General features: G+C 34.0%; 1 protein-coding gene and 1 long non-coding RNA gene across 27 annotated transcripts in view; both read right to left on the reverse strand.

The window, feature by feature from the left end:
- The window catches only part of LOC111050492 (protein phosphatase 1 regulatory subunit 12A), a 146,947-nt gene extending 143,556 nt beyond the window's left edge, over nt 1-3,391 (reverse strand). For 24 of the 26 annotated variants that reach the window (XM_039431076.1, XM_039431073.1, XM_039431075.1 and 21 more), the window contains exon 1: nt 3,016-3,390. In XM_039431076.1, the coding sequence (XP_039287010.1) occupies nt 3,016-3,264 (249 nt within the window). In that variant the 5' untranslated portion in view covers nt 3,265-3,390. Of the gene's footprint in view, nt 1-3,015 lie in introns of all 26 variants that reach the window. The other 2 variants (XM_039431066.1, XM_039431049.1) reach the window with 2 other exon arrangements.
- A 12,352-nt stretch (nt 3,392-15,743) lies between these two features.
- On the reverse strand, nt 15,744-17,631 carry LOC120351961. The gene is made up of 2 exons (XR_005571664.1): nt 17,107-17,631; nt 15,744-15,872 (listed from the first exon to the last, which is right to left on the reverse strand). It is a non-coding gene; the product is annotated as an uncharacterized LOC120351961 (long non-coding RNA).
- Between the last annotated feature and the right edge of the window lie 5,645 nt (nt 17,632-23,276).

Consider the following 23,276-nt stretch of genomic DNA (forward strand, 5'->3'; position numbering starts at 1 on the left):
CAAAAAACTAAAACCCCACAATGTAGGAGGTATTAATACTGAACTGAAAAAAATACATGATGCTTGTCAAGTCAAGAAGGGAAGAAACCTAGCAACATAGGTCAAAAAAAGCATCATCAAAGTTTATAAATAGTTAAAACTAATAGACAGTGTGAGTTTGAATCAAATCAAAATAAATTTTGTATTTCCACTCTATTTTTAGCAAAATATTATTAATTTGAATGGAGGGCTAATATGGTCAAAAGGTAAGTAAACCCAGTTTAAATAATGAAAAATACTCCAAGGGCCGTTTGTACAGTTTATTCAATCATTCAGAATTATACAACTTACAGAAAAGTACCACAGGCTAAAGCTGCGTTTACACCAAAGTTATTAACAAAATGTTAATAGCTTAATCTTTATAGATTCTATTAGATTGAACATAACTTATCATACACATGAACGTAAGTTTTTGTCAATTTCCATTATTTTGTTAATAACTTTGGTGTAAACGCAGCTTCACTTACGCCCAAAACGGTTTCAATTCTAATTTTTACAACAGTCCAAATGTAGCTATAGTTACAGCTTAAACTGAATTTCATCAGCTGGTGGTTTAAACTTAGAATAAATCACATTATGAAGAACAAGACTTGATCAAGATTTATTCAAGTTTAAAATAAATTTAGTCTAAACTGAAACTGTACAAACGGCAATTAATGAAATAAACGTTGGAGCTACAATACAATGCACATTTAGGCTGTAACTAGTAGTTCTGTGAACAGTAGACCTCGCGCTCAGTAAGTTAAATTGACCTGTTATGTTTTCTCAAAAATTAATAAATAATTCATTAATTAAAAAATGTCTAGAAAACATCCTAAATAAACATAGAGATTTCTGTCCTATCGTACCGTGACGTGTCGTCCCGGAATGTGAGTGTGAGCGCTGTTATCAGGTCTGGCTACAACTGTCTACAACGTTGATGGAAAGATACATTTTCAAGATGTTCGATGTTTTTGAACGGGTAGTTGACCGAGCGAAGTGAGGTCTAAGATTCAAGTCGACGGTTTGGCATTTCTCTTAATGTTTTTATGTTGCGCATTTACGGCGAAACGCGGTGATAGATTTTCTTGAAATTTGACAGGTATGTTCCTTTTTAAATTGCGCGTCGACGTATATACAAGGTTTTTGGAAATTTTGCATTTCAAGGATAATATAAAAGTAAAAAGGAGCCTCCTTCATACGCCAATATTACTGTAAAAATCAGACTATAGAATTATTCATCATAAATCAGCTGTCTAGTGGACTTTAATACTACCCGTTCAAAAACATCGAACATCTTGAAAATTTATCTTTCCATCAACGTTAGTAGACAGTGTTGACTATAATACTACCCGTTCAAAAACATCGAACATCTTGACAATTGTATTTTTCCATCAACGTTGTAGACAGTTGCAGCCAGACCTGATAACAGCGCTTACACTCACATTCCGGGACGACACGTCACGGTACGATAGGACAGAAAGCTCTATATTTATTTAGGATTTTTTCTAGACATTTTAAATTGATAAATTATTTATTAATTTTTGAGAAAACACAACAACTGGTCAATGTGAATTACTGAGCGCGAGGTCTACTGTTCACAGAACTACTAGTACTATAGTCAACTGTCTACCAACGTTGATGGAAATATACATTTTCAAGATGTTCGATGTTTTTGAATAGGTAGTATTATAGTCCACTAGACAGCTGATTTATGATAAATAATTCTATAGTCTGATTTTTACAGTAATATTGGCGTATGAAGGAGGCTCCTTTTCCTTTTATATTATCCTTGAAATGCAAAATTTCCAAAAACCTTGTATATACGTCGACGCGCAATTTAAAAAGGAACATACCTGTCAAATTTCATGAAAATCTATCACCGCGTTTCGCCGTAAATGCGCAACATAAAAACATATAAACATTTAAACATTGAGAGAAATGCCAAACCGTCGACTTGAATCTTAGACCTCACTTCGCTCGGTCAATAACACATTTTTTTATGGTTTGATTTTTTCTAAGACATAGGCTACAATAAAATTAACTTGCAGTAGGTTGATTGAGTTCGTTTTCCCAAGTTTATAACACCATCAGAATAATTATAGGAATAACATTACTTTACTTTTTAGCTGAAACTTTATTTATTATATGAAACATTTATCAAATTTATATTTCAATGATACCACCAACATGTAGGTAGTCAACTACCAAAATTTTTGTTCTAAATCATGTTTTCTAAACTTCAGCAATGGAAATTATAGGGGTAGATTATGATTTGAATTCATTCAACGACGAGCAAGATGCGCCAATCCGCCAAATGTCAAACTAGACTGATAGCTGACACTTTGCTATATAGGTTATGTAACCTAAACATACAAATTCTCAACTATTACTAATAATTTTACATGAATTACTATTGACATAGAAATTAATAGCATGATAATCGTATTATATATAATAAATACATCCTATAATGTTTTTAATTATAGTTTGAGAGTCAATTCACCGTAACTAAGCAGAGAAACCATGTCAACAGGTTAGGTATGTTCCGTTCTAAAAAGACATCTGTTTTTGACGTGCAAATTAAACATTTGTTTTCACATTCAACTAAACAGATGCTAATTGCAATTGAAGTGAAATTTTAAACATGACAAGAATAAAATAGAAGATGAAAAGATAAAAAATTGGTAATTTATTACGGTATTTTGAAAGTACAGATTTGATTGATATTGGAATAAACTGTCAGTAAACAGCCAAGTTTCTGAATCGGTTCAAATAGTTGTTTGTCAAATGGGTAAATAGGAAATAATGACTGATTTGAGTAAATAACAGGTGGTACAAGTAACGTTTGGTTATCGTAGGCTTTGGTAGAGCGAGTTGGACATAGAGAGATGTATCAGTGGCGATGACCAGACATCTTTAGCACTTGACACCAGGCAATGGAGGCGTGACCTACATTGTTATTTCAAAAACCGAAATCAAATTACAATAATTTACCTGATGCAAAGATGTTAATCCATCAACGTTGGCTGTGTCAATGTCTGCCCCTTCACGCAGCAAGCGATCAACTTCATCCTTGTCCCCTGCTGCACATGCTGCTAAAAAGACACAATCCGAGGAAAACTTAATCCTCTTGTTGGAATTTGACACAACGGGCAGTTCACGATTTGATTCCGATTCTTCATAACGTTTTAATTGTTCTGCTCTTTTAAAAAGAGCCGAACTCGAACGAGTCTCCTTGGACATATCTAACTGCACTCCATACGAAACCAGACTGAATAACTAACTAGGCCTACAAACTGAAGAGGGGAGCGGTCTATTTTAAACTCACTCTTCCACAACACAGCATACACAACTCACAACTCAGCTCAGTTTTCCTAACAAGGTGTATATGGCTGTGGATTCTGCCACCAAACTCGCTGTCAGTCGCTTCGCTCGCCCTATCTGTTGGTTACTTTTCTTTCTAATCTCCGCAGCGGCAAACCTGCGGGGAATTCAAACGAATTTTGCATCATCAATCAAATTGACTGTTTTTCAGGCTCTACATTTTCAAGTTAATTATCCTTAATCGTCATTTTTAATTTTTTTTCACATACCGTAATATATTACCAAAGCCATCTATTTCCTCCCTAACATTATATAGGCCTGTGATAATTTCTAATTTTGTTTAGAGTTGAATTGAATGAGTCATAGAAAAACATCCTTCTATAATATTTTTCTTCTAATTTTTGACTGAGCTTACAGTAGGGAGGTCTACGTTTCAACTTGACAGGATTTGCAAGGTCTGCATTGGCAGGTCTGCATGTATGTGATACATTTTCGACCGAACGCAAGAATAGATTCATGGGTTTCTTGTACAAAAAGAATGAAAAATTTTGTTTTTAAATGACTGTTGAAAGGGTGACCGCCCGAAGGGTCCAATCATCTCTCATTATCATCCGACTCATTACCCATGCACAAGTCTAGAGCTCATGTGGGCATCATGGTCAGTCAAAAAAATCCTTAGGAATAATGTTTGGAAAAGGTAATATTCCATAATTTTCCGGGGAGAAAGCACCTGGACCCCCCACCACAGGACCGTCGTTCCGCCACTGCAAAAATAGCCATGACATCACTGATGGGACTTGGCAGGAATGATCCTTTTTGAATTGCGCGTTGCGCGTCGACGTATATGTGTAAGGTTTTTTTAAATTTTGTGGATAGTATAAAGGAGAAGGAGTTTCTCCTATACTCTAATATTACTATAATTCACACATTAGGCTATCTACTATAGGTTATCCACATCAGACAATATATATACAATGGGTAAAAGAAATAGCTATCAATGCAATACAAATAGCAATGGGTAATAGCTATCAAGTGGGATATTACATGCAATTTATAACTCAATGCACCTTTTGATCTACTTCTTTTGAATTTTCACTGTTTTTTATTGATTCATACAATATGTGCGTCATTTAAATGACGATAGGGAGAGAAAAAATAAGGCGACCTTGTGCTATTCCTCTCCCAAATTTAGATAAGGTTAAATATAGTTCACACCCGAGGAAATAATTGCTTGGATACTGTTGCTACTAACTTCTCTTGACACTTCGAACTATAATGTACGGTAGTTGTTCAGGACCCTTTGATTGCCGATCACGATGCAGTGGTGATAGATGTTTGGCGGAGCGTGATGAGTGACACCCCCCATACCTTGCCATGGCACAATCTTTATAAAAAATCAGTGAGAAAAATCGATCCTGATAAGTTTCTACTATTGAAGATGGCATTAGCTAATGTGAACTGGACAATGATACTTCCTGGCTGTACAGATAACCCTGAAGAGTTATTCAATACATTTTTCAAAAAATTTACAAAAGTATTTGAGAACATTTTTCCTTCAAGACCACAGAAGCTACAAAGTTGCCAGACTCATAAAAAAAGGAAAAATAAGTCATGGTACACACCTAGACTTCAATTGCTCAAGAATATTGTTCTGTCACTAAACTATCAGAGCAGGGCTAGCCTCAATGATGAGGATAAAAATAAATATAATGAGCAATATCTCAGGGCAAAACAAATATATAGATAAGAAGTAGATCTAGCTAAACGGCAGGCCAACATAAGTACAATTAACCAAGCCTCTAATAAGTGTAAGGCAGCTTGGAACCTGGTCAGGTCCATCACTGGGTCTGGTTGTCAGAGGGTGAGGCCTAAAGTCACTGCCAGCCCCGATGAGTTCAATCATTTTCTCATTCAGCAGGTCGAGAGGATAGTGGAGTCGATTCCAGGGAGAAGTGAAGCAGATGAAGACTTCCACGTGCCAGGAAATCACAACACAGTCTTTAATAGGTGGGACCCGGTAACAGCAGACGATATCATTCTGATGGTAAAGCGTTTCAAAGGTAAAAGTACCCAGGATATATATGGTGTGTCAGTTGACCTATTGAAAGCTATTATTGAGGAGATTGCTCACCCCCTCAGCATTGTCTTGAACTTTTGCCTAGAGGCAGGCTATTTCCCTTCTGCTCTGAAGCTTGCCAGAACTGTACCTGTCTTCAAGAAGGGAGATCCATCAGACATGGGTAGCTACAGGCCCATCTCAATTATCCCAGCTCTGGCAAAGATTTTTGAGGTGTGCATGAAGAAGCAGCTGGTTCTCTACTTTGAAAGAAGAGACCTATTTACAAACGCCCAGCATGGATTCAGGCAGGGAAAGTCAACGGTCACTGCGGTATCACAGCTAGTTGCTGAGATCCTCAACTCTTTTGAGGCGGGTGACTCAGTGTCTCTTGCTCTAGCGGACTTGAGCAAGGCTTTTGAGTGTGTTTCACACGATATTCTCCTCAAGAAACTGGCTGCTTATGGAGTGCGCGGTCCAGTCCTTGCCACCTTCAGAGCCTACCTTTCTGATAGGAGGCAGGTTCTTACCCTTGATGGAGCGAACTCAGGTCCACTACGGGTTCGTCACGGAGTGCCACAAGGTTCAGTGATTGGTCCTGTTTTGTTCCTGGTAATGATAAATGACCTTGGATTTATGGGCAACATCCTCATGTTTGCTGACGATGCCACTATTTTCGCAAGGGGTAGAGCACCAGATTTGTCCAAGAGGTTGGCAGCAGATATTTTTGAGCAGGCGAAGCAGTGGTTCACCAGCAACGAGCTGATGCTTAATGAAAGCAAAACCCAGGAGACAACATGCACTCTTGTTCGGGAGCAGCTTGACGATCTCACAGAAGTGAAGCTACTGGGTTTTACACTGGATGCTAAACTTGGCTGGAGTAGCCACATTGATAACATCTGTAGGAAACTAGCCAGAGTGATGTACCTACTGAGACGTTTGAAGCCATTAATCTCCAGGAAGCATCTGGTAGAGGTGTATTTTGCTATGTTTCATAGCCATATCAACTATGGACTTCAGTTATGGGGGCACGCTCCAGGCTGTAAAGATGTACTGCTCCAGCAGAAGAAGGCTCTAAGGATTCTAGATTCGGCGGGATACTTGGACCACTGCCGACCCATCTTTATCAAGCTGAGAATACTCACGGTATACAATCAATATATCTGGCTCTCCCTGTTGCACGCAAGGGATAATTTCCACTTGCTCACAAGAAGAGAAGACAGACACTCCTACAACACCAGAGGAAAAGCGAAAATAGACATCCCTTTCTGCAGGCTGAGTAAGAAGAAGGATTGTTTCCCAATATTAGCCCTGAGGATTTACAACGCCTTACCTGGCAGTGTGAAGAACTTGGACGACAGGAGCTTCAGAACAAAAATCAAAAACTGGTTAATAGAGTCTCCATTCTATTCAGTGGAGGAATACTTTGAGGCCACTAGAAACATCAGCTAACATCGAGTGATAATTAATGTAATGCATACAGGCAAGGCCATCTTGAAAAGTTCAAATATTACTATTCTTAAATGTCTTTTATATGTTTGACTAAGTTTATAAACGTAAATAAGTGTTTATTACGGACATAGTTTTATGTCAACTCTACGACAAGGACCAAGTCAGGTCCATTTTCTGACACAGTCAATCCAGTTATCTGGTCATGACTAAGGAGAGAAGTATGAAGTATGAAGTAAGTAGTCCGAAATAGGTTAAGACTTGTTGTTCACTTCACAAAATTTTCAGCCCTTAATTATTTTCACAAAGTGGATTTTTAAATTTAGATACTTCAAAACCAAACATAGAGGAAATATTCACATTATTATCATTAAAATAGGAAATATTCACATATTAAAGAAATAATTTTAAAGGACAAAAAAACAAGCTTAATTCTAAAAGCACAATTTCAACTCAGCCTGTCCAGTTGACAGACTACTTAGCAATGTTTAAAGGCAAGTAGCCGACCACCAACAGGTGGTTTCATGGAAAACCAACTGGTCAAATGCAAGGAACATTGCTATCAGGTGTACCAGGAAATTTATCTGAGATAAGAACGGTATCAGGTTACAGAACACAAAATTACGACAAGAGGGATTTTGAAATATGGATTTAAATAGTAAATATCAGAAGATATAGTTGATTAAAAACTAAAATTCCTCTAAATTTTTAGATCTATCCGAAAATTTGAATTGTTTTTGAAAAAATGTAAATGAAAATGGCCACATATTTTTTGCTGGAGAAACTCTGATCACGCTGATTTTTTCCTGCAATGATACTGGAGTATTGGACAACTTAAATACCGTACTGAAAGTTGACCTTCTTCACTTTTCTGTTATTTTCGCCAAATTGAGTCTTCAGACAGAAGCATCAACTCTCGCTTTTTTTAGATTGGTAACAGAATTTTGAATTTGAATAAAATAAAAAAAATTGGGGCTCTCAATATTATTAAGTGCTGACGACTTACATTATTTCGCAAACGATTCAAATTTTCGGATGAATCTGAAAATTTAGAGGAATTTTTTTGTTTTTAGTCATCTATATCTTCTGATATTTACTATTTAAATCCATGTTTCAAAATACCTCTGGCTGTAATTTTGTGTTCTATAACCTGGTACCGTTCTCATCTCAGATAAATTTCCTGGTACACCTGATAACAATGTTCCTTGCATTTGACCAGTTGGTTTTCCATGAAACCACCTGTTGGTGGTCGGCTACTTGCCTTATTAGGTACTGAACAATTCAGAATGTAATATAATTGAGAAGAAGTATTAAAAGTATGAAAGTAATTATTATTTAAGAAAAGTGTTAGCTGAAAAAATGTCTACCTACGGTAGCCTATGCAGATTTTTTTAAAGAAATTATTTCTTTATCTATTTCATCTGGAATCTGTGTTGATCATCCTAGTTGGTCGTCAGCAACAGGAATTACCTAGATGCATTGAAAGGGGTTTAAGCATGAATTAAAAGAAACAGCCTTTTCCAGTTTTTTTTCGAAAATAAATGAAGAGATAATGATAATTTTTTTTAGAAACCATAATACTTACTTCATACCTCTCTCATTAGTAATGAGCAGAGATCTGGATAGCTTGTTTCTGGATGTGGACCTGACTTGGTCATGGTCATGGGGGATGACATATATGAGTTACTAGCCGTCAGACTCGCTTCCCTCGCCATATCCGTCTGGCAAGGGGGCTCCGCCCCCTGGACCCCCGACTGGATCGTCCAAGAATGAGATCAGCAGGCTCGCTTCGCTCGCCTGCATTTTTAATTTGAGCATTTTTATCATATGTTAGGACGATCCAGTCGGGGGTCCAGACTAAACGTCTGGCTAAACGGATATGGCGAACAAAGCGAGCCTGACGGCTAGTAATATAATATTCCCAGGAATAGCTCTGATTAAAGTAGCAGTGCCCAATCAATTTTTCCGCGATAAATGCATTTCAATCTTCAACTTGGTGCCAATCTAACAAAGTCAACTCAACGTAATGCCAACCTGACAAAATTTTCAAAATAGTTACCAGTTAACAACTGTTTCGAAGAGGTACTCTCTCTAGATTATAGTTCTATATTAACATATGGTATGGCCTTTTTTCAAATATAATTAAGAGAATAAGAAGAATATACATGCTAAAAGACGAACTTTAAACCCTTGAAAACCACCCTTAGAGTTGAAATATTGCCAAAAGATTTCTTAGTGCGCCTCTAAAGGGCCAACTGAACATACCTACCAAATTTGAACGTTTTTAGTTCGGTAGATTTTTAGTTCTGCGAGTGAGTGAGTGCCATTTCGCTTTTATATATAGATAGATGCCAAAAATATTGACAACAGGGTAAACAGCTAGATGGAAATTCGATGAGTGCTACTATACAAAAATTATTTGTCAGCACGGAAATTATTTGTTTAATAAACAACAAGTCAGTCTTCCGCGTGACTAATTTACAGCATTTAATTTGGATTTTCGTTTAATAATAATAATTCATTAATTTGTATTTGAACAAAAGGAACTTCCAATTTATTTCCATCTGTAGGCCTATATGAAGCATCTTTAAATAGATAATTTTACGACTTTTATCAATATGCACTTGCCTGTAAAAGCATCAAATTTGTCATCAGCATTACAGGTTCTGCTGGCTTCAAAATATTCTACAGTGTAGAATGGTGACATCATTAACCACTTCTTGTCCTAAAGCACCTGTTGTCTATAGACTCCTCACTTCATCAGGTAGAGCGTTGTATAATGTAAATCCTCAGTGCTAGCACCGTTTTCACTTTTCCCCGTGTGTTGTAGGTCACCTCTTGTCAGCAAGTGATGGTTATATCTTGCATGCAATAAGAAAAGCAATATAAATATATTGTTTGAACACGTTGAATATTTCCAGCCCCATAAAGATGGAACTGCAGTGTTCCAGGCTCCAGTGGTAATCTGCCGAGTCTAAGTGCTTTTTTTCTACAGGAGTAATACTTTTCTACAGGCAGGCTCAAGTTCTCACAACTGAAGACCATAATACATATGGCTATGGAACATATCAAAGTATACATCCATTGAATGCTTTAGTTGTCTGACCAGAAATATTACCCCAAGCTATTACCCTAGAGATTCAAGCATTATTGTTGATGTGATGTGACCAGTCCAGCTAAGTCTGTTATCTAGAGTGGAACCAATTAGCTTCACTTATTCTGTGAGGCCACTGAGCTAGCTCTGCCCCTCTGCCCAAGACTGTATGATTTGTATTATGTGTTTTGTATTAGACCCCAGTAGGGATCTCAAATTGATCTCTTCTTGCCATGGAAGCATTTAATCCTATCTATTATACTTGTTTTTATTCACCTGGCTCAATATGTGAACAACCTCTGATGAAATTTTTTTAAATTAAAAATCATATACAAAAGATAGCTTTGTTTAAATTTTATAAAAAATATCAATTACCGTACTGTTCAAGATGCATTGATTTATTATTTTATTGATTGTATGCTTCAGATCAGAGGGTTCAGTTCCTCTCAATTCAAGTTGACACTAGATAAACTTAACAATTTCTTTTTATCAGCACTACAGCCCAATATGAGCTTTGGCCGCCTCCACTACAGCTCTCCACGCTTCTCGGTCCTCTGTTAATTGTCTCCATCCTCGGGTGTATACCATCTGACCGACCTAAAAACTGACCGACCTGCAAATTGACCGTCCTACAAACTGACCGTCTTGCAAACTGACCGTCCTGCAAAGTGACAGTTCTGTAAACTGACCGTCCTTATGACGTCATAAGAACAGTCGGACTGTCATCAGCGGGTGGGTATAAGTTGTTCAACTGGAGAGCTGGTCGACAGTCAAAAATGTAGACAAAAATAAACTTGAGTGGACTTGAACGATAGGATCGTTCCACGTTTCCACTCTGTATAAACTTTACACTTCACGGTTTAAAGGTTATGTTTATGTTAACACTGCTTAGTGCTTACATGCTTACACTTTACAGTGCGTTATACATTTTATAATTATTTATTATTATTAGAACTCACTTCAAGTTACAAATCAAAGGTAACTGATTTAAAACTTAAAATACCTATATGAATATAATTTAAAACAATACGTTACGTAGAGCTAGCTAATAGAAAAGTTTGAATCATTTTTACATTTATTTGTATTAAGGTCTAAAATAAATTATGTAGAAGACTATTTCAATCAACAGTTTTTATTTAGATAGGCCGTATGTATTGTAGCTACAATAATAAAGTAAATTCTTTGTTAGTAGTACGGCAGCTTGAAATAATTTATTGTGAATAAAAAATGTAGGCCTATTATGGAAACTAATCACTAACCTAATCACCGGTTTTACTTTCTTAATACATTATTATTCTAGTACATTTTTATCAGTAATAATTGCATTGCTTATCTTGTTATAAACTTTACAAAATTTCAATTAGATGTACCTTGTGTAATTTTCGAAATACGATAATGCACTTCAAAACGCTGATTTTAGCCTTATCTTTGGCGTAATTTTAATAGGCTATGTCACCGGTATTTGGAAACATTGCATTATTTAAAAAAAATGGAAAAATAGGTAGGCTAAAGAATGAAATCGGGTGATAGCAATTCTATTTTTACTAAAATAATTATTACAGACTGATGATTTTTTCTAAATCAATGTTATTTTTCTCATATTCGATTGATATATTTTATATTAATAATAACTTCTAATTAATGTCAGTTGCACAGAAGCCGGCTAAATTTTAACCGTGATTAATTTCACAAGAACCAATCAGAGAAGGCATTTTTTATAATACGGTTTGTCTGATTGGCTCTCCTGGAATTAATCACAATTAAAATTTAACCGGCTCTTGGCACTTAGTCATGATTTAACAATGAAACAGACAATCCTTTTTCATACATTGTTGTGATTGAATGGAATTCAGTTTACTCAGTGGAAAAGTTATTATTTAAAGGTATTTTATATTGTATTGACTCAAAATTATTACAAAATTGTGTTTGTAAAAGCTCTTGATTTAATAAAAGCATTATTATTGTTATTAAATGGCTATTTTTTATCACGGCTAAGTATTCGCTAAAATCTGGTTGAATTGATTATAAATGTGTAGGTATTACCTATAGGCTACCAGACTTGAGATAATCTATAGGTACCTTTTCAAACTTGATTCAAGAAAGTATCAATTGTAGCCTAATAATTGAGAATAGACATTCGTATTTTAGAAGTTATCACAACATGTAATATTAAGAATAGTGAATTGTATTTGAGAAAGTATGAATTCAATTTGAGATACGGTAATGAGATATGTTAGTCAGAAATTTCTGTTGAAAATCCAGTTGATCTTATTAAAATTAAATCTGAATTAAAATTCATGCAAAGAATGCAAGTATGGAATGTGACGTTGGACAAGTGGAATATTTTCTAATCTTCAATTAACAACTTCCCATGTAACTTACATCTTACTATTTCTCAATTACAATTCACAATTCTTAATTACAATTGAAAGCTTCCCAAATAAAATTCAAAATTTGTAGAAATATTCATTTTCAAAAGGGTAAAAATATTATATTCAAAGTTAAATATACAGTATTTCTACCAATAAGAGTCAATCATACGTATTGGAAACTATGAGCCGAATCTGCAATAACTGGTTCTGAATAAACTGCTCGACTTGCCAGATTAGACATCCTATGTTTAATGAAAGTATCAGATAATTCCATAATTCATATCATAAATATTGTTAGTAATATTTAAGGCAGCTTTGCTACTATTTGGTGGTATTCGTTGGAAGGCTTTTCAGTGCCTAGCTAAAGATGCGTCTACACCAAAGTTATTAACAAAATTTTTATTTTTCCTTCCTTATAGATTCTATTAGATTGAACATACTGTAACTTATCATACAAATGATGTGCTTATGTGTTTGTCAAGATCCGTTTAATGTAATAGAATCTATAAGGACGGAAAAATAAACATTTTGTTAATAACTTTGGTATAAACGCAACTTTAGAAGAACCGACCGAGGTGATTATTGATAAACAAGTCATACGATGATCAAACTAGAAAGATTTCTAGGCCTTTGAAGCACTTGACGAGCCAATCCTGTTAATTTATTTATTATTTTACAAAGGCGACTTTCTAGAAGTATTTTAAGCCTAGGTGATGATGATGGGATGAATGATAATACAATGAAGGTAGAGTTATGAATGAATAAGAATGATAGGTTATGCTATCTTCTTGAATTGATTTGAGTCCTTTTTTCAATCCAGAAATAAAACTAAAAATTTTGAATTTGATTTGATTAAAAACCGAATATAATAGAATGATGACATTCAATAAACTCTCAGAACTTGAAAATATTGAGTTATTAAGAAAAATTTTGAACCAAAAATAAAACGCAAACTAATTACGACATTTTTTTCAAATCAGGCAACTTAAAAAACTTTTGTATTTCAAAAGAATAAGAGTTATTTTAAATAAATATCCTTATTTACAATATTGACTATTCAATGGGTAAAATTCAAAGTTCCTACTTTAGGGAGTATCTCTCATCTTCGAGTGCCTATTCCTACCAGACAAACAGAAACAAAAGTAGGACATTGTGATGTTCATGAACATGGGACGTTGTCACAGCATTGCGTTTACATTGCAGGCTGATAAACAGGCAGTCTAGTCATAAATAAACATGACCTAATAAATTCTATTTTATTTGGTTCAAAGGTAAGAGAAAATATGTGGGAGGCTATGTTTTGGCTTTTAAATGGCAATATGTTACTACTGGCAAGCAGCTGGAGGAAATCATTGAAAATGCACGTCCACGATATAAAATCGATGTGTCTAAAAGCTACTTCAAGTTTTGGTTGTACAATAAAAATTCTAACTAATTTTTATCGAACGTCCAAAGTCTAACTACACACACATCAATTTTTGAATGAACAATTTTTTGCCTTCCTTATAGATTCTATTAGATTGAACATACTGTAACTTATCATACAAATGATGTGCTTATGTGTTTGTCAAGATCCGTTTAATGTAATAGAATCTATAAGGACGGAAAAATAAACATTTTGTTAATAACTTTGGTATAAACGCAACTTTAGAAGAACCGACCGAGGTGATTATTGATAAACAAGTCATACGATGATCAAACTAGAAAGATTTCTAGGCCTTTGAAGCACTTGACGAGCCAATCCTGTTAATTTATTTATTATTTTACAAAGGCGACTTTCTAGAAGTATTTTAAGCCTAGGTGATGATGATGGGATGAATGATAATACAATGAAGGTAGAGTTATGAATGAATAAGAATGATAGGTTATGCTATCTTCTTGAATTGATTTGAGTCCTTTTTTCAATCCAGAAATAAAACTAAAAATTTTGAATTTGATTTGATTAAAAACCGAATATAATAGAATGATGACATTCAATAAACTCTCAGAACTTGAAAATATTGAGTTATTAAGAAAAATTTTGAACCAAAAATAAAACGCAAACTAATTACGACATTTTTTTCAAATCAGGCAACTTAAAAAACTTTTGTATTTCAAAAGAATAAGAGTTATTTTAAATAAATATCCTTATTTACAATATTGACTATTCAATGGGTAAAATTCAAAGTTCCTACTTTAGGGAGTATCTCTCATCTTCGAGTGCCTATTCCTACCAGACAAACAGAAACAAAAGTAGGACATTGTGATGTTCATGAACATGGGACGTTGTCACAGCATTGCGTTTACATTGCAGGCTGATAAACAGGCAGTCTAGTCATAAATAAACATGACCTAATAAATTCTATTTTATTTGGTTCAAAGGTAAGAGAAAATATGTGGGAGGCTATGTTTTGGCTTTTAAATGGCAATATGTTACTACTGGCAAGCAGCTGGAGGAAATCATTGAAAATGCACGTCCACGATATAAAATCGATGTGTCTAAAAGCTACTTCAAGTTTTGGTTGTACAATAAAAATTCTAACTAATTTTTATCGAACGTCCAAAGTCTAACTACACACACATCAATTTTTGAATGAACAATTTTTTGCCGTCCTTATAAACTCTACCAGGAGCTTGACAAACTCATGATCACATCATAATATATGTTTGTCAAATTTTGTTCAATTTAATCAAATTTATTAGGATTGCATAAAATCGTAAGTTCAAAAATTGATGTGTGTGTTACTAGACTTGAGACTTATTCACACAACATATTCCCAAACTTTCATAATAATTATTTGTCTAGTAGTTTCTCAATCACATATAAACACTTATTTCTCTTTTTCTTTAGGGCTTTTTGTAATATAAATAGAAATACAAATCTCAGTACCCTTTTAAATTATTTTATCACTACATGATTTGGACATTAAATGCCATTTTCAAGTCTGAAGCATTCCGATTCATTTTCAAACTTGAAAATGGCATTAATGTCCGAATTAAGTTGTGATAAAATAATTTAAAAGGGTTCTGAGATTTGTATTTCTATCTATATTTAAACATTCATTTATATTTTTTATTTTTATATTTTATCCAAGTTGTATTATATTGTGTTGTAATTAAAAAATAAAGTGATAGATTTTATCAATTTAATAGTAAGCACTATTATTCACATTAGTCCAATTATATTTTCTTATGACTCTCAATATTATATTTCTTGAATATTCCAATGCTGTCTGCTGTACATTATAATTTTTATAATTTTAGTCGAGTCAGATCTGTAATGCAGCATCTGGACAATGCTTCAACAATGATCAAGTCTGAACTTTCCTTGTTGGACTAGACCCAACAACAGTGATTTTTCATGTGAGGAAAAAACACTACATCGAAAATTTGAAACAAATTAGTCACACAAGGTGTTTTTTTTAATGATAGAAATAAAAAGTCTTGATATTCTACATAATTTTCAAGTTGCAATTTATTTATTTATATATTAATACATTATAATATTTACAGATCTATCCTAATAATATTTCCTATCCACCTAATATTTACAACCTCTTCTGGAGATACGGACAACCTGAAAAGATGAAAATTATTTTTTTTAAATCAGTTATTTGAATGAAAACAGTAATATTACCTAGTTTATGAGTCAGGAGTTCCTAACATCTTATCATCACATGTTTAAACTGATTGAACCACATCTGTAGATTATCAATAAATATTTAGGACATTTATATAATCATAGTAACATCAAACTAAAATGCATATAGAAAATGCATTCAAACATGGCTTACTTTAGATAATCTATAGTAGGCTGTGATACAAATCAATAAAAATGCATTTAGAAAATGCATATAGAATCCATAAAAAATATTTAATCGAGCATTAGCGAGTTTTTACTTTCAACTCAAGGCCAAAGTCGTTGTCCGTCGTGTGTATGTTCAACAATAACTTTTGAAAGATTTGATCAATCAACTTCAAATTTCGAACACATATTCTTCGACTCTTTTTACAGCTCAAGCTCGTTGGCCAACAAAATTTACCGACTCCTTCGTCCTTTTTCAGGATATAACAAATAACATTGAAATTGCTCAAGAAAAACATTTGTTGTGATTTATCATTAAGCCAGTTGAAGAATTCATTGCATGCAATTACTACAGTTTTTCCATTCATTCATTCATAACATCAGCTGAGGCTATTTGGGAGCTGTCACACAGACAGTCCTTCATGGGCTGACACATGATTTCAGCTGGCTAATTTGCAACTTTTACATCAACAAACTGATACGGGTTGAGATATCAATGTGCGATTTTCTCTTGGAACTCTGTATTGAAATCATGTATCACATGACCATCTTCTCATTAAAAAAAATGAATTTCGATTCATATGAGGGACAAAGATGTTAAAGCGAAAGAGTAATTTTTCATTTCAAATAGGATCCCCAATGAAACCTCCTTTCAAATAATTCTTGTAAAAGAAATATTTAGCTGTTTTCATAATTTTAATCAACTCTGTATAATAAAAATTTGCGGGTTTCAAAAATTACAATACAACAGTTCATGAGTGAGTTCTCCAACCCAGGGTGTCACTAGTGCAGAGTTGGTAAAAATTATGGATACAGCTAAATATTTATTTCACAAGAATAATATTACATTAGGATTCATTGGTTATCCCATTTGAAATGAAAAATTACTCTGTCGCTTTAATATAAATGATAATTTCCACATACTAAAATCAAGGTACAAGTAATATGTAACTTTTTGGCTGTCGACCATTGATTGTAATGGTTATCTCGCCAATCTGACACTTACCTTCTCACATCACTTCATCCTCTCCAGCAATATCAAGAAGGAACCACTCATTCTGAGGCAGTGGCCTATTGACAATGTTTTCGACACCATGAGCCACTGCGCTCAGAAAGTGTGTAATTCTTATTTCTCCGTTGATTAAACGACGAATCGCCTTTTTGATATCGCGAGTAATCTTGTTTTCCCTTGGTTGGTTGACTGCAATGTCTCTATGAACTCGAATGATACTATCATAAGAGGTTTTCTCTATTGTTTGGAGACTTCCTAAAAAGCAATTAATTCAAAGCATATATTATAAGAAAATTTTTAACAATTGCAAATGTCAAAGGACTTGAAATAACTGCTGTGCTCTCATCAGTTGAACCACTTTTTATTGATCTTGCAGCTGTGTATTTGATCAAGCATAAAAAATACAATTGATAATATTTTGTATGCAGGAATTTTAGTAATTTTAAGCCTATGAGTTTAAAGGTAAATCTTTGACAAAAATAAATTATTACTTCATCATCCACTATTATTCTGATCTCCTTTGCTTAATTTTAATTTTGAATGGTTCTGTGTTTGAGTTTCCTCGCTGTTGCAACCTAATTTTCTTAAAAGCCAATGATAAGTTAAATTGTAATGCACATTTTAATCTAATGTAATTATTCCAATTTCGAGGGCGTTTCATGATGTTATTTCAGTATTTCATGATCATGATTTCAGTATTTCCTAGTGGGGGGCATGCATAAGGTTACGTCGAGGATCAAAACTTCAAATGACTGAATAATCACATCTCCTCATACAGCTTGTTCATATCAGCTCGTCAAGGCGGTTAAAAATCATTTATCATGTCACTAAAATTTGTTGAAAAAATAGAAAATTTCTCCTTTAGTGTATTTTAGTCCATATTTTTCAATGCATAGAAAAATGACTAATTTCTATATTCAAAACTGTGTGTCTCGGTAACTCAAAATGATACTTGGTCTTGATTTGAAGAAAAGAATCTACTCTTTTATGTAGGGGAATGATTTTTGTAAAAATATAATCGTGAAGTAAGATACGTTTGTTTCAAAAAATCAAGAAATTTGCAATATTTTTCTCATTTTCACAGTTTCGAGTTTTTCGATAATAAACAGTAATGCAAGATCAATTTAAGGCAACTATGCTTATAGAGCATGAAATTTTCTCTCATTTGAGACCAATCGCAAGTTTCTATCATGTATTTTACTCGTTTTAGAGACTCTTTAAACAGTAAAATCGCAAGAAAAATTAGAAAATAAAAATCATCATTCAATTGGCTGTAACTTTTGAACGGAGTAACGGCTGTAACAGAAGTATAATTCATGGGAGTGAAAAGAGGAGAAAATTCATTACAACCTCGACTACTTTTTACTTTCCTTGTTACTTTCCTTGCCCTATTACCATAGGTAAGGAAAGTATTGTTTTCCGAAAAAAATTAAGGTACCCCAATTTCTATACGTTTTAAGGTCCCCTGAGTCCGAAAAAGTGGTTTTTTGGTATTGGTCTGTATGTGTGTGTGTGTGTGTGTATGTATGAGTGTATGTGCGTCTGTGTACACGATATCTCATCTCCCAATCAACGGAATGACTTGAAATTTGGAACTTAAGGTCCTTACACTATAAGGATCCGACACGAACAATTTCGATCAAATGCGATTCAAGATGGCGGCTAAAATGGCGAAAATGTTGTCAAAAACAGGGTTTTTTGCGATTTTCTTTAAAATGGCTCCAACGATTTTGATCAAATTCATACCTAAAATAGTCATTGATAAGCTATATCGTCAACTGCCACAAGTCCCATATCTGTAAAAATTTCAGGAGCTCCGCCCCATCTATGCAAAGTTCGATTTTAGATTTCCAATTATCAGGTCTCAGATATAATTTAAACGAAAAATTTCGAGTGGAAAAAATTGAGCATGGAAATCTCTTCAATTAATGTCCAGTAACATTTTCACCTTAAATTGAAAATAAGCTTGAAATTTGAGAAAATGTAATTATTCAATTGCAAACTTTTGGCAACTGTTGATTCTATTAAATATGATGAGATAGCAGATCTCGTGTGTATCCAGCGTTATTGAACTGTCACCAGCTGGCTCAGATCTTTGACTTGAGATGCGCGTTTGCACTAGCGTCAGGTGATCAATTTTCATAACGGCAAGGAAAGTTGTGTGAGTGCGCCACACCAGATTTTTTTATTTTTTATCTGAAGTTTTCCACAAGATACGCAACGTTGCTTATGCGAGACTGTGAAAATGGAGGAAATATCACAAATTTCTCGCACATTCAAAGATGCGTATCTTGTGGAACACTTTAGATAAAAAATCCAAAAATTAGTCCTGTGCGATCACTCAATTCATTGGAAATTTTATCATCTTTAATATCGTATAGAGAATGCTTTTTATCGTAAAATTCAAGGTTCTCGAGATTAAATGGAGAACTTGAAAAAAGTCCAAAATTTTGGTGGTTAAGTCGCCCTCTGGTGTGTTAGCAAATTTCAGATTAGAATTCAATGCCCCAAAATACATTTATAGAACCGTCGAAAAAACTTATTTCGGGGCTGTTTCCTGAAAAACGACCATTTGACTGGACTATGAGTTGTTATTGGTATTAATAGATAGAATTTACAAAATGTACTTGTTCAGATGATATCTTTATTCCAAAAACCAATCCATTTTTAGATACATTTTGTTCAACTTGTTTACTCGTTAACCAACTTGTGTTATTTATTACTCCTGTAATGTTAAAGTAAATACAACCTACAACACAACATCAGTGATAACCTGGTACAATAATTTATGATAATTTAGAATACCTAGACTTGCCGACATTATATTGTATGAATAGAATATTATTCCAAATTTGTATGAATGTTTCCCAAAATTGCTATTCAATATTCTTTTGGAATAAAGAATTATTATCAATGATAATTATTATTATCCAACTTTTTATAAGTAACCTTAACATTTAAAAGGAAAGCCTCCTTTACTTATCTTTTAATATCCTATTAAAATATTTGTCATGTAGTTTTTCCTGATATAATGTAGTACTTTGATAAACATTTGTACTGGTATATAATAATATTAAAAACTTTGATAATTGTTCCCTACTTTTCAGTCCTCCCTAACAAGAACGGGTGCACTGCTATCTCATCAAAATAATATCAAATATCAAAAAGATACTTCATTTCTATTTTAAAAGAGATAAGAAACGATGGTATATATTTTTTACAATATTATTATGAAAACTGCATTAAAAAATGCAGAAAAATGCATTACAAAATTGGTTTCACTAAACCTAAAAGATTTTACAGCAGGTGCCTACAAATTTAATAATAAAATACATAAATAGAATGATATGCTAACTTTAACAATAAACTAAGGAAAAAAATCATGAAAAATAGGCTCTGTCAGTAAAAGGTAAAATATCACAAGATAGACCATACAAACGATAAAATTTACTCATACACATTGAGTTATTCCAGGTACTCATTAACAGAATAAAAAGCTTTAGACTTGAGCCATTCATCAACAGCAATACAAAACGTTTTCAATGGTAACTGCTTAACATTATCTGGTAGTAAATTAGACATGCAAATTTGTAGGTACTTATGACTCTTCAGAGTTTTAGTCAATCTAACTGTAGATCTAGTTATATCATCCTTATGTCTAATGTAATGTGAATGTACAGATATATATATAAGCCCTTTCTCTTCTGTTTTGTACCTTTCTATCTCCATTATGGCATTTGTTTTTGACATAAAAATTTTGCATTTGAGTAAAACATCACGTTTAATAAACGACTCACATCTCTATTCAAACAGTCGAAAATGTCTGGTAGTCTACACTATTTTTAGTTGTAATCCTCGCCTGATAATTTTGAAAACTTATAGAACTCATCATCATCATCAGCTCTAAGAATTGAAATGTGTGACAAAAGCAGAAGGATGGGAAAGTCCTGTCTACCTGCCGTTCTACGAATGACAGGTTTTTGAAATTCTATTTCCAGTAACTTGCATTCAATTTCCGACATGTGTTTCAAACTCTATTCACTGTTTACCATCCTATCTTCTCCCTACCTGAACTTGTCATTATTTTTAGTTTATTGACCTTTCTGCTGAAACTAAACAATTCTGACTGTTGGCTTCTTATACACACTACATCTTGTATGTTGAAGTGAAGAGAGATAACTTTGTAGTTGAGAGGTCCAAAATTCGTTATAGAAAAAAATAAGCAGCCAAAATTCTGAAATGTCATGGGACAAGGTAAAAATATTTGTTGCTTAGAAGAATTTATTAAGTGGTGGCTTGTTATAGAGAGGCTCGACTGTATAGCAATTTGAATATAGTGTGCTTGTATATTCTGTGTAGCAATAGGCCTATATAGATGTAGTAAATAATATATAATAAAAATATATAGGAACATAATTGACCGAGCAAAGTGAGGTCTAAGATTTAAGTCGACGGTTTTGCATTTCTCTTTATGTTTATAATTATGTTCCTTCGCATTTACGGCGAAACGCGGTAATAGATTTTCATGAAATTTGACAGGTATGTTCCTTTTTAAATTGCGGGTCGACGTATATACAAGGCTTTTGGAAATTTTGCATTTCAAGGATAATATAAAAGGAAAAAGGCGCTTCCTTCATATGCCAATATTAGAGTAAAAATCAGACTAGAATATTATTCATCATAGATCAGCTGTCGAGAGGATTATAAATTGCATGCAATGACGCAATCAATTTAATATATCAATGTAACTTGAAGAGAAACAGCTGTTGTTCGATTAATATCATCGATTAAATCATCGTTGAATAAATGAATAAACGCAGGATCTCATAGGCCAGCTCAGCTAACAGAAAATTATGAGCTGCATAATCACGTCTCCGTGGTTGGGAACCCACCTGAAATTTCGATCCTAGCATAAGTAAAACTGCAGGTCTATTAATTGACCGAGCGAAGTGAGGTCTAAGATTCAAGTCGGCGGTTTGGCATTTCTCTTTATGTTTAAATGTTTATATGTTGCGCATTTACGGCGAAACGCGGTAATAGATTTTCATGCAATTTGACAGATGTTCCTTTTCAAATTGCGCGTCGACGTAGTCTATATACAAGGTTTTTGGAAATTTCAAGGATAATATAAAAGGAAAAAGGCGCCTCCCTCGTACGCCAATATATTAGAGTAAAAATCAGACTATAGAATTATTCATCATAAATCAGCTGTCGAGTGGATTATAATAAATTGCATGCCATGACGCATATCTCAATGTAACTTGGGAAAGAAATCAGCAACTGTGTAGACTATTGATTGCGTGACTCATTGAATGCAATTTTTATGCACTATTAAATGAACTATTGATTGCGTGCAATAACGCATGCAATTAATAACTAAAATACCATAGTATTGGCTCTCAAATTTTCTCTGCTTTGAACTCGGGCTGTCCTGTTGCCAGTATGTCTTGAAGGAGATTAGCTTTTGATGTTAGCATTTTTGATACACCAACCCGAACAGCCATTAGCCGTTTTCACACCGATATCTTGCCGACACGACACGACAGGATAGAATTTACTCTGATGGACAGTATATGAGGAGGCTGCGGTTTATAAAACTGCGCGAGGTTACTGTTCACAGAACTACTAGTATTATACTTCGGTCTAACCAAGTCTACACATATAATAACATAACATAATAAGTTCTTGTTGATCGTTGCTCATGCTTGAGAATATTAGCAATTTTTGTAAATTCGATTGATCGATCCAGCGCATGTGCATTACTTCAAAGTATTAGCAATTTTAAGCTTAGGTTTCTCTGAACCACGCAGCGTTATGCGGGTTCCGTCAACCGTGATACGCGAAAATCACGCGTGCGTGATAAAAAAAGCGGGTGTTTTCTCTGACAGCAACCTCGCAGCGCGCGATTATATTTTCAGTCATAGGCAACATAGATGTCCAACACGTCCCTGTAGCTAATGATCTATTAATGAATTTTGTAAATGAAAACCCATTGAACTTTTTATTGACTGGGGATAAGAAGGGTTTTCTAGAATTGTGATTACCAGGCATCTGTTGGATAAAGATACCAAGTTTAGGGAATATTTTAGGCTTTCAATATATTTTTTTATGAGGTACTGTTCTGTGAATAGTAGACCTCGCGCAGTTATAAACCACAGCCTCCT

This window comes from Nilaparvata lugens, chromosome 6, assembly GCF_014356525.2.
Source record: "Nilaparvata lugens isolate BPH chromosome 6, ASM1435652v1, whole genome shotgun sequence".
NCBI classification, from domain to species: Eukaryota; Metazoa; Arthropoda; class Insecta; order Hemiptera; family Delphacidae; genus Nilaparvata; species Nilaparvata lugens.